This window comes from Salminus brasiliensis, chromosome 7 (assembly GCF_030463535.1).
Source record: "Salminus brasiliensis chromosome 7, fSalBra1.hap2, whole genome shotgun sequence".
Classification (NCBI taxonomy): Eukaryota; Metazoa; Chordata; class Actinopteri; order Characiformes; family Bryconidae; genus Salminus; species Salminus brasiliensis.
Window position 1 is genome coordinate 21469063 of NC_132884.1, and position 12149 is coordinate 21481211.

Here is a 12149-nt window from a genome sequence, read left to right on the forward strand (position 1 = left end):
CTATACTGGATACTAATAAATGATACTGGATACTATATACTGTACAATATAATATACTGAATACTATTAAATTCTACTGGATACTACATACTGTACCATATTCTATGCAAATATATTATTAATACTATTAACTGTACTTGATACTATATTCTGTACTCTACTATATACTATACTGAATAGTATTAAACTATACTTCATACTGTAATCTTTATGAATCTGTATGTACTATACTGGACAGTAATGAACTGTCCTTTATACTGTATACTGTACAATATACTATGCTGGACACTCTTAAACTATAATGGATGTTGTATACTACACTACATACTATTCTGGACAGTATTAAACTATGCATTTGAGTTTATTAATATGTGCGTGAATACCAAAACTAAAACTACATCATTGCCATTGCAAGGAACATCGGGGAGTCTGCCTTTGTGGGAATGAAGAAGATGCTCTTTATTCTGCTTAAATGATCAGGTCACACTGTGTTTTGCCACAGGGCTAGACAGGCTACAGTGGAGGGAGGGGTGTGTGGTAAATACAGAGGCTTGGAGTGGTCCCAATTAAGACTTGGCAGTGTATTATCAGACTGAGTTCAGGGGAGTAAAGGGGCCCAGATAGTGCTCTCATTCAGAGATGACGGCTGTATTTGCATATCGACGAGGGCGCGTCCAAAGCGAGGAGAAAGAGACGATGTGTGTGCCACACAGCTGTGGACATGCAGTATGAAAGCCAGATTATTAGCCCCCGCCGGCTATTTGGGCCTCCTTTACACATCTGTCCTGAGATCACATGATGAGATTATTTTTGCCCTCTGCTGCCCCAATATCTGATGGGCCCTCCCCACCACACAGCATGGACCAAAGCAACAAGGCCTCCGTCTCTTCGTCTCCTTGTTTTTCTCTCAGTCTTCAGGCATTCCTTTGCTGTGAAGTGACCACTGTGGGGGGCTCCACCGTCTGGCTTGAGCTGGCGTACAATGGATCATCTCTTTGACTTGTCCATAAACCGGGCCATCAACAAGCTCATGTCTTCTGTGTATTGATATGGCTGAAGACATTGGTGTCTTTGGGCAATGGTGATGTTTGTTTGGTTTTTTGTTTTTTTGGTGGTGGCAGGGGTATGCTGTCCACCACTAGACCCTGTTGCTATGGCACCATGCCCGACTCCACATTGCAAAGGCACGCCATTATTCTCCCGCTGTCGAATTGCACCGCATCTTCTGACTCAAGCCTTTGTGGAGTGCACAAGTGGCTCTCAGAAGAGAATGGAGTTGTGCAGAAAGGCCAGGGTCAGGGGTCACGCCAGAGCCTTCCCATTGGGCTGATTTTTTTGTAGTCAAATTTGTTGCGGGCACGGAAAGAGCCATAGTAAAACATCCGAAAAAAACTATGCAGGACAGCGACGGTGTGGGTCTTCACTTCAGCCTGTTCTTCACTCCTCCACACACACGCTGCATGATAACCTTCTGCTATCACAGCAGCTGTGAACAGACCCACGTCTACAGCCAGACTACTCCCGCTACACTCCTTCTACTCTCCTCTAGACTCCTCTACTCCTGCACACACAAGAGAAGAACCAACACTGGTGAGTCTCTCTCTCTCTCTCTCTCTCTCTCAAACTGATATAGTATTGGGTTAATTCGAAACTTTGTTTTAACTTATAACTTATAACAGAATTTTTATGGTTGATTAGGTTTTACTCTCAATCTATACACACTTTTACACATTTTGCTATGGAAACAACTACCTGTTTAATGTAATTGCTTCTTTTTTTGCACTTATGCAGTTGGCTTATTTGGCTTATCACTTACTGTATTACTGCACATGTACATGTTCAGTACTTGCACTTGTTTACAAAAAAGCATTTAGTACAATTGACTACACTGTAGCATTTTACTTATTTATTTATTTATTTATTTATTTATTCATTCATTCATTTATTCTATGTCATTTTCTTTCTTTCTTTTTTTTTTTTTTTTTTTTTTACAAAATTATAAACTTAAAAATATCAGCTTCTTCAGTGCTATAACGCATGCAAACCTCTTTCTTTAAAAATGAGGGCAGGAGGTGAGAGTTTATCTTTCAGCATCTGAAAGCTTCAAAGGGTTGTTCAAGCAATCACATTTGGTTCCATAAAGAACCAGAATTGACTCTGACTGGGAAGAACCTGTAAATTGGTACATGAAGGTGCATTAAAGGTTAATCTTTTTAACAAACATGGTTTATTATGGAACCAAAATTGATTCCTCTTTGAAGCACCTTTATTTTTGCCACTGCAAATGCATTAACCGTTGCATACTCAGAAACCGTTTCTATCTAGCATGGTTCACGCCAGTCTTCCAGTACTTTATAAACTTTATTCACATTTGTGGTGCTGAATACAGGAACTTTTCTCAAGTGAGAGTTACAGTCTGACTTCTGCTCATCCCTTGTTTTCCCACTATGTGCATTGTAAATGAGTAAGCTTGCTGAACTACAGCTACTTTTGCTGTAGAGCTAGCAACACGTGTCAAGTGTGTGTGTGTGTGTGTGTGTGTGTGTGTGAAAAGAACACACATACACGCACCACCACACTCACATACTATGCCATAATGTCTGACCAGCCTCAAGCCCAGGATTCCCTCCATCGCCATTGTTCATACTGCCGGTCTTGCACAACAGTCCAAAAACTCCCTCCGCTTGCCCTCAATCACATTGTAAAGGGCAGCTTTTTTCCCCAGAAATTCCCAAGGGAACACAAGTTAATCTGAAGGGATTTCCCTTTCTGAGCCAGAGTTTCCCAGAGGAAAGGAATATTCTAATGAAGATCTCCTCTTAATCTCTTGCAGTTCTCCTACACTAGCTGAGTGATTGCCTCCTGTTTCTGAAACAAACCTTGGGATTTCTCACTTTGGTCAAAATAATGTCTCACAGGTGATTTAACTGTTTTTTTGGTGGGCTGAATAATATTCAAAACAGTAATGCAGAAGAACTGGACAATGGAGAAAAAGACATCTTTCCTTTCCTGGGTTACCGGGCAAGCCGGATGCAACCCACTGTTAGTGTTTTCTTTTTTTTCTTCTTGAGAAAGTGTGTTAATGCAGAGTCCCACAGATTGTTTAGAGTTCCTTTACACCATGTGCCAATGGAATAGAGCCATCTCTGTGCATCTGGAGCTCGCGTGTTGCCCAGCTGCTGTCTTTCATACGAATCAGGGCGAAAGGCTTCATCTAGAGCAAAGGAGAACAATCCAGCACAGCCTTTTCCCTAGACAGTTTACTTCAGATTTGTAACAGTCTGCTTTAATCTCTCAATTACTGCAGAAGGGCTTGGTGAGTTTGGAATTTGAGTATATGCCTCCCACTTACTTCTGAGAGCCTCCGCTTCCCTACAGCATAGACCCCAAGGATTTGGAAACACTCCTTAAAACACACCCTTTTCATGTTTTTTTGGATGTACTGAAAATATTGATATTTCGTCTCCCTATTTTTCCAATAGCAGGAATAAGTGAGTTATTCTTCTAATCTCTGTTTTGCTCCCATTTGATTGATCTGAATTTCATATTAATTTAATCGTTTTGCACCTTATTAATCTTAAAGTCAATCTCAAAAAGAGAAATGCATTTTCTAGGGACAGGGAAAACATTACCAGGAATTCTGGAAGATTTTCTCTTTCAGGTCTTAACGGCTCTTGATCTTAATGAGAGCCATAAGAGTCTGAGATAATTAGGCCAATCATTGACAACCAGTAAGTGTTACTGGATGGCGAGAGGCATGAAAGCCTCATTCAAACTGAATCTGGATATGTGATATGAGACCCATATCAAAGTTTTTTTGTAGCTAATCAAAAATAAAATAAATAAAATAAATAAATATTTTTTTTAGCTTAATGCAGAGTCAATCTATCTTTCATAACATTTAAATATAAAAATCTTAATAAACAGTGTTGCCTGTGCAAAGGTTTAGCACCTGCATAAGTTTCAGACATCCAGCTGCTATAAAAAAAAGTAGAACTAAAAGGGAACATTACTAATATTTTCATATAATGGAAAACAGACACAGTGTACCCAAACTTTTGCATTTGGCAGCAACTGACAACTGCCTGGAATCATACAGTCATTGGAATTCTCAGAAACTGAACAGTTGCTAACAGTTAAAGTTAGGGCTAGGTGAAGGTTGGTGATGGTGGTTTTCTTAGGACTTTATTTGCATGCCACAGAAATTCTCCAGTCCGTTACAAATCGTACAAAAGTAAAGTTGTATGTGAGATACGTTTGCCTGGAAACGGCTATTTGGAGTTAGGGTAAAAAAAGCAGGGTGTGGCATTGGAGTCCTATGACACAGGTGTGGCCGTCAGATACACTGTCACACACCAACAACCATCTGTTTGCAGGGGGTGGGGGGTGGGGATGCATCTGCACTTTCCCCTGAGCCAGGGGTGTCTCAGAGTGACCGTATCTCTCCCAAATACAGACCCCTCCCAAAGTCCTCAACGCTCACCGAGAACCAAAACATTCAGTTTTCCTGAAACTCTGCTGTGACCTTTCCTTGCACTTGCATTAGAAACTGCTGTGCTAAAGAGCGAAAGGCCAGAAGTGTGTTTGAGGTACTTCTTAGGAAGCCCATTACACAACCTTTACACAGACTGAAGCATTTAGAACCTCTTGATGTCCTGAAAGTTACAAAGGGTTGAAGAAGATCCAAGTCTTTGCTAGTCCAGTTCTTGCGTCCATTGGTTAAGTTCTGTAATGGTGACATTGTGAAACTGAGAGCATTTAGAAATGTGTTCCTTTGGGATTTTCCAGGTCAAAGTTTAGTCAAGTGCAGATTTTCCTGATAGTCTTTCTAATGCACTTGTCAGGACTGCAGACGTTAGCGTTTTTCCTCATTTAGTGGCCAATTAATTTTTTTCTCTTCATGTTTCAATCATTATAACAATGTTATTCAGAGTGGTTTGATGAGAAATGTGTTACTGAAGAGAAACTCACAAACTCAGATGTCTTTACAGCGGTTATGACAGAAACTAGTCAAGTCAAGTCAGATTTATTTGTATAGCGCTTTTTACAACTGTTGTTGTCACAAAGCAGCTTTACATATTTAGTACTTAATAAAGGACAGAGACAGAGAAGAAAGAAGAAATAACATGAAGGATCAACATTAATGATAAAAATTACCAAACCAGATACAACAGAAAATTAATTGTGGTGATATTAATAGTGGCAGATAGCCACGAGTCCATCTAGGTTTCGACACGGCCACCAAACAGGCAGCAGCGGCAGGCGGGAGAGCCGCTGGTCCGCCATGGGTGGTGGCGGGTGGGGTGTCCCGCTGGCCGGACTGGTAGGTGGCAGCTGGTTTGATGCAGGTAGAGGGGACCTCAGCAGGCAATCTTCCAGCAGGTCGGGCTGGGTGGCCATTTACTCGGAGAAGGTAAAAAGAGAAAGAGAAAGTTAGTTCTGAGAGGAATTTTATTTACTTTTAAATATAACCTCAGCTAGTTTGAATAGGCTAAAATTCAAGGATACCTTAAGTTAAGACACTACTAAACACAAGTCAATAGGGTGACCACTCTGCTATTCGCCCAAGTGTTCTACAACACAAATATACTCATTGTATGTATTTAACATGTATGGTTTTATATGTGATGTTGATAAATAATAGTTTTACTTCTGAAAAAGTTCTCTCTGAGGATTTTTTTGGCAAAACAACACCCTGTATGTACCTCTTCACCATTTGTAAAGCATTTATAAAAATATGTTTGGGCCAACTTTTTTTTTTATCTTTAAACAATCAAAACACAATGTCTCTGGAATTTGGCAAAGTACTCATAACCATGATTTTCTGTAAGGTAGCTTTTAAACATTAAATACTTTGTATGTCTGGTTGCAATCACCACTGCTGTGGGTGATTCTGGTAGGTGATTCATTGTTTAGATTTGAATGTAGTTATCCACATATTTTATGTAACTATCCAAATAAGCAGAATTCCTCTTTAACACACCTGATTTAACTCAGCAGCCCACAAGGAAGGCCTTCATAAGTTTCTTTCAAAGGGAAAGCGCTGATCTAGTTCTCTGCAGAGCTGTTCTAATCTAATGTGACATCTTAATGAATACACATCCGTCACCCCATAAATTGTTCAAAGTTAAACCCATTTTGTTTCCAAAACAGCATGACCTTATTGTCAAGTTCCTGGCCATTTTGTACTTGGAACCTCCAATGATATATTGCTTTAATTATCAGTTTAATGTGAACATAAATCATCCCTCTCATTATCTCACTTGTTTTGGTTCATTTTCCTTTTTTAGTTATGAAGATGGAATCATCTCCAACAGTGCTCCCCACCCTGTCTACCAATCAGTCTATGGAGGGATGTGTGCCTGTGGACAGCACAGTGGAGAACATGCTGTTTGGCCTCTACTACATCATAGTCTTTCTCCTGGCACTCAACGGCAACAGCCTGGCCCTGTGGATCTTCTCCCGCCAGAGAGGAACCTCCTCTCCAGCCAATGTCTTCTTGATGCATCTGGCCGTGGCTGACTTATCTTACGTGATAATTTTACCTCTTCGAGCGACCTATCACTTGACAGGAGGCCACTGGCCATTTGGTGAGGTTCCTTGCCGCGTAGCTGGCTTCCTCTTCTATGTTAACATGTATGCTAGCCTGTACTTCCTGGCTTGTGTGGCTGCTGATCGATACCTCGCTGTGGTCCACGCCGTGAGCTCGCTTAAAGTGCGACATGCTCGCTTTGCTCATGCAGCTAGCTTTGCTCTATGGGCTCTGGTGATTGTATCTATGGCTCCCCTACTGGTGACCCAGCAGACCACAGAAGTGGACGGATCTACAGTGTGCTTGCAGCTCTACAGAGAGAAAGCCTCTCGCCGGGCGCTAATCTCCCTCGCTGTTGCCTTTACGCCTCCGTTTGTAGCCACACTCTCCTGCTACTTACTGATCGTGAACAGTCTGCGGAAAGGATCTCGACTGGAGCCTGCGCTGAAACTCCGGGCTCTGCGCACCATCGGCCTCGTCATGCTCATCTACGTGGTGTGCTTCCTGCCCTACCATGTGAGCAGGGCCACCTTCATCCTAGGTTATGGACACCCAGACCTGTCCTGTCAAACTAAGCGAGGTCTAGTGCTAGCTAATCGCCTCACGTCCTCACTTACCTGCCTGAATGGAGTGTTGGATCCCCTGGTCTACTTGTTTGGAGCAGAGAAGTTCAGAGGCACTGTGCGACGACTTCTTTGCAGGGATAAATCAGGGAGGTCCACACCAACCAGTGGAGAACTTAAGGGGACACACGAGAGCTCTCTCAGCGCCAAGTCAGAGTTCTGAGAATATCGGCCTTTGTGACTCCAAACCACTTCATTTTGATGTTGTTTAGGCCTTCATGTCACAAATCTGAGCACTTAATTCAGGTGTGTTAGCATGTTCTATGCCAGAAATCACAAAGGGAAGTGATGCAAAACCAAAGACCTCAGCCGGTCTATTTTAGTGTCAAGTCAGGGTGAACTTGGACCACAAAAAAGTGAAAAAAATGAATGATCAACAATGTTCTGATCACATGCTTTACTGTTTGGCCATTTGAATAATTTCTTTGTGCTAATTGTACTGTGTAAAAATCATTTCTTCAGTTTACAGTCATTAGTAAATTTCCAGTCAAAATGATTATTAAAGGGTATTCATTTTTTAGCATTAGGAAAAAATCATCTGCAGAAAAATCTATTTTTTATATTAAATATAGCTTTCAGTATTTAGTGTGCCTCCTTTTCAGAAGACTTTTTCAAAGAAATTTGCAGAGATTTTTCCACACCTACAGGGTTCAGTCTTTTTTTACCATCTAAATCAACCCAAACATCAAAAATGATGTTGAGGTCTGGCTCCTTTTTTGTCTGTTTAATTGTTAAGTTGATGGCCAGAAACATCTAAAGAATTTTTTAGATCTAAAGCAACAGTGGAGCTCAGTTTTCCAAAGATTTTGAAAGAAATAACAACAGTGCAGTTTATCTGATTCTGGGTCTCATTTTCTCTTTCTTAATTTTTCTTAAATTTTGTGTTAAGTGTTTTGTGTCTTTCCTCTTCCTTATGCAAACTGATTATTTTTATCTGCTCAGAAATGTCTCCTGAAAATGAATACCCTGTGGTCATTTTGATTGGACTGGTTTCTGACTTTTGAACATTATACTGTAGGTCAATCATTTCAGTAACAGGGGCATTGCTAGGTCAGTTTTAGGGGGGGTAGCCACCAGCAATGCCCTCTAAACTATACAAATAGTTTAAAAACATTTTCTTTTTCATTTATTCAATATTCAACTGTACTACTGCATTTCCAAAACATGGGTAGCAGGGCGCAGGAACCAAGCTCTAACGAAAGATGGAGAGGTGCCTGAAAGCTTACAGAGATAGATAGTAAATCATTACAGCGTAAATGTACCTTTCTACATATACATTTGTTGCGATGAATAAAATGGCTAGTTAGCATGTTTAGTTTGTTAGCTAGCTAGTGCTAGTGAGCGTTAGCTAATTTAAGGTTCATGTGATGTGCAAACTATTGAAGTAAACTCCACTGAAAGTGTAAACAAGTCCAAGAGTTAAAAAAGAATAATGCCATTGGCATCTTTTTATATTCATTGCTTAATATAATACCCTAAAATAATAATCTGAAATACTATTCAGTATTTCTGATTACATTGTTATTTAATAGGTTCACATCAGTAAAAAAGGTGCTTACCAACGATCATCACGCAACTTTATATCTCTCAATATTTCAACCTGTATATACATTTCTTTAGGAAAGGCAGCAGTTTCAATAGCAAGGGGATGAAGGGGATAATCTAAAGAAAACAGGGCAGGTACTAGCTAATATGTTTATTGTGTATTTGAATAATATGCTGTCTGTCTAAGAGAAGAAAGGTTTTTGCTAGACTTCAGTAGCTAGCTATCTTTGGTGGATCTGTGTCTGTTAGATGTTGATAGATTGCATTCTTCATAGTAGATCTGTATTTACTACGACCAATAAAGAGATCCATTTTATACTAATCTCTACTGTAAGAATTCATGGCAAACAGGCAATTTGGGGCCTACTCCAAAACCTTCATGACTACACCAGTAAAGGCTTAGCCCCCTGTATCTGTAACAGTCTAGTAACACTCCTATTCAGTATCCCAAGGAACATTAAGCATTTTGAAAAAAGTCATTTTCACTGCGTGTATTACAGTTAGAAATGAGGTAAATAAGAAGAAACATTTTTAGCTGATGCAGATTTTCCAGTTGTTTTGTTTTTAACAAAAATGGTGTCAGCTTCAATGAAATGTTATTTGACTCAATGGTCTGTGGCGTTTCATCTTTGGACAGAAGAAATATGATCATTGCATTCATTTGACTTTTGTTTATTTTGTTTATGTTTGGCAACATATAATGTGTCTGATTAACTGTATAGAAGTTCCTTGTCTAACCAGAGGTGTTTATTATTGACCCGTGTGTTGACACCTATGTAAAGCCATGCTTGTATGCATATTGTATCTTAGCCATTGTTACCTTTGTTAAGGATCATTTGTGTTGTGTATGCCTGTCAGTTCACCTGGGACCTGCTTTCACGTTTTATGTAATGGAAGGGAAGAATAACCATATATCGAGGTAGAATGCTAATGATTCATTTGATCATATTCAGATACACAGTGGTGTAGTGCTGTGTTGTAACTGTATCTTTTGAGAAAGTAACTAAATATCTATCCATATGTAGATCACATTCCTCATTGCCTTTGTATTCATATTATTAATTGACATGAATCTGTCGTTCTAATTCATTTTTAAGACTAGAATATAGCACAATATGGCTATTACATTATATACTACTCACGGTGATATGCAATTCAAAATATGCCTTTTGCTCAGTTATATATCACTATTTGCGTCCATTTCTTTGAGATATTTAATCACCTCAATGTGCTTATTTTGCCCCAATGGCTGTGTATAACCTATTTATTATTCTTTTTCTTTGAATGTGATGTTTTTGGCTCTCGTCTTACTGTACTTCAGTCTTTTTTGTACAAAACGTGCTAGATGCACAGTTTTGACTATGTTTGAAATCACAGTGTAAATTAAACTCTTGTATTTTTACTTTGTGTTTCCAGTGATTATGATGCTTGAGGGTGTACAAATTGTGTAACCCCTTACTGTGGAAAGGTTTATTATTCACTAATGCATGCTCTTCAGTAACTACAGGAAGTTCTGTAGTTTTTTAAATGTGTATGTATCCCCTTAAATATCTAGGTTTATAATGATAATAGTAGATAATAATAGTAATAGTCAATATATTTATTTTTATGGCACCATTTTCAAAGCTGTTTTTCAAGACCCATGAACAAATCAGAAACAGACAAAACAAAACAAAGATTTATTATTCAACATTATGTAGAATTTTTACCTTTAAATAGCAGCTTTAAAACCATGATCTGTAATATTAAGAACAAATATTGTGTCTCTGTGGTGGCTCCTTTGGGCCCGGCATGCTATGTGTAACACTCGCAAGAACTGCTTAACACTGTCTAATAATATTACTCTACTGCGTCCGTCCACATGCTTTGTGCTGGTTCCATATTTCTCAGCTTGTCCAGAAATGCATGTAAGTGTGTCTGGTCAGGGTGGCTTCCACTTCCTAACTGTAGAGGAACCCCAGGTGCAAGAAATACCAATTCTAGTGTAATGCTGCTTTAATAATACAAGTTTGTAATAACACTTTCGGCCTGCCTGTGCGCCATAGGCTGTTTAAGGGGTCAAGCTACTGGGGTGAAGAATGGATGTCTACACTTGCTGGGCCTGCTGATTAATACTGACCATTTAACAGCTTAAACACAGTCCCTATAGTCATGAATATGTGCAAGTTGGTCACGCTAGAGGCAGTGTGTGGATGAAGCTGAAAAAAGTGCACATTGTTGGCGTGAGGCATCACATGAACTCTTAGAGAGCGATCAGGTTTTATTCTCAGAGACAATGAGCAGAACACTCAGGCTTTCAGTGCAACTCAAGCTGTCTACTTCTTCGCTCTCACAGCTCATGTGACTGTTTCACGTTAGCAGCATAAAAAAACACATTACAATGGACAAGAAATGAATGTGAGACAATGTCATTTATCAGCAGTGTGCTGGATTATACAGGACCTTTCTCATGGCCTCTCTGACACTCCTCACGCTGTGCTCTTATTAAGCACGGAGCACAAATGCCTTCAGCTTGCCTGTGTGTGTGTGTGTGTGTGTGTGTGTGTGTGTGTGTGTGTGTGTGTGAGTGAGAGAGAGTGAGCAAGCGAGAGATAGAGACACAGAGGCAGGACGGAAAGGGTTTTATTTTCATATCATGTGATTCAAACTGTGGATTGTCAGCAGATAGCGTCGGTCTCCCTATCACACTTTCTCCTCGATGTCCCTTTCTCTTTCTGTCGCTCTCTGTTCCTTTATTGAGTTTACTCTCCCTGCTTCACACAATGAAAGAACCCTTTCTCTTATCTCTCGCTCGCTCTTTTGCTCTCGCTCTTTCTCTCTCTCTCGCTCACACACTCTCACTCAATCCCCCTTCCCCCTTTAATCTTATGCAAGATTTCCTCTCTGTTGCCTGAGACATATCAAGGCATCCTCTCTGGGAGAGAGAGAGAGAGAGAGAATGCAAGAGAAAGGGAGAGAGAGAGAGAGAGAGAGGGAAATGAGGTACGAGATGAGCTTTATTATAAAATGCAAGGGTGTGTATATGTATATCTGTGCATACACACACACATTCACACACACACACACACACACACACACACACAACCTGCTGTTACTTAAGATTGCACAAGACCATCTCAGCCAGGCAGCCAGAAAAAGAGAAGCTTTTGAGTTTTGAAGGGCTGGTACTGTGTGATTTTTAAAAAATGGGTGCTGCTCTGCTCCTTCTACTGCATTTACATCCCTCTTTCCACGGCAGTGCATAGATAGATGCATTCATCCTTTTTGAAGGTGATGGGTCTAACCACGTCCTTGTGAACTGGCACGCCAATGTGTGAGCTGTGTGTGCATGTGAACACCCAGCTAAACTCTGGCACAGTGCTGATGCTTGTGAGTGTGCAAGGACCTTCCCTCTGGAGGCCAGATGAGTGCATGTATTTACCTATTTGCAAACCGCTTTATGTTATGCT

The 12149-nt window shown here is 40.2% G+C and overlaps 1 protein-coding gene across 1 annotated transcript; it reads left to right on the plus strand.

Annotated features, from left to right (window-relative positions):
- The first annotated feature begins 784 nt into the window (after positions 1-784).
- gpr17 (G protein-coupled receptor 17) lies at positions 785-10102 on the plus strand. Its single transcript, XM_072684115.1, has 2 exons — positions 785-1590; positions 6291-10102. The coding sequence occupies exons 1-2, from the start codon at positions 1395-1397 to the stop codon at positions 7316-7318; spliced, it is 1224 nt and encodes a 407-aa protein (XP_072540216.1). The 5' UTR covers positions 785-1394; the 3' UTR covers positions 7319-10102.
- Positions 10103-12149: the final 2047 nt, after the last annotated feature.

Excerpts from the sequence above, each read along its gene's own strand:
- gpr17 (XM_072684115.1), top strand. The coding sequence starts at position 1,395 with ATGCAGGACAGCGACGGTGTGGGTCTTCACTTCAGCCTGTTCTTCACT. Across the intron at positions 1,591-6,290 it reads CAAGAGAAGAACCAACACTG|TTATGAAGATGGAATCATCT; the intron begins GTGAGTCTCTCT and ends TTCCTTTTTTAG.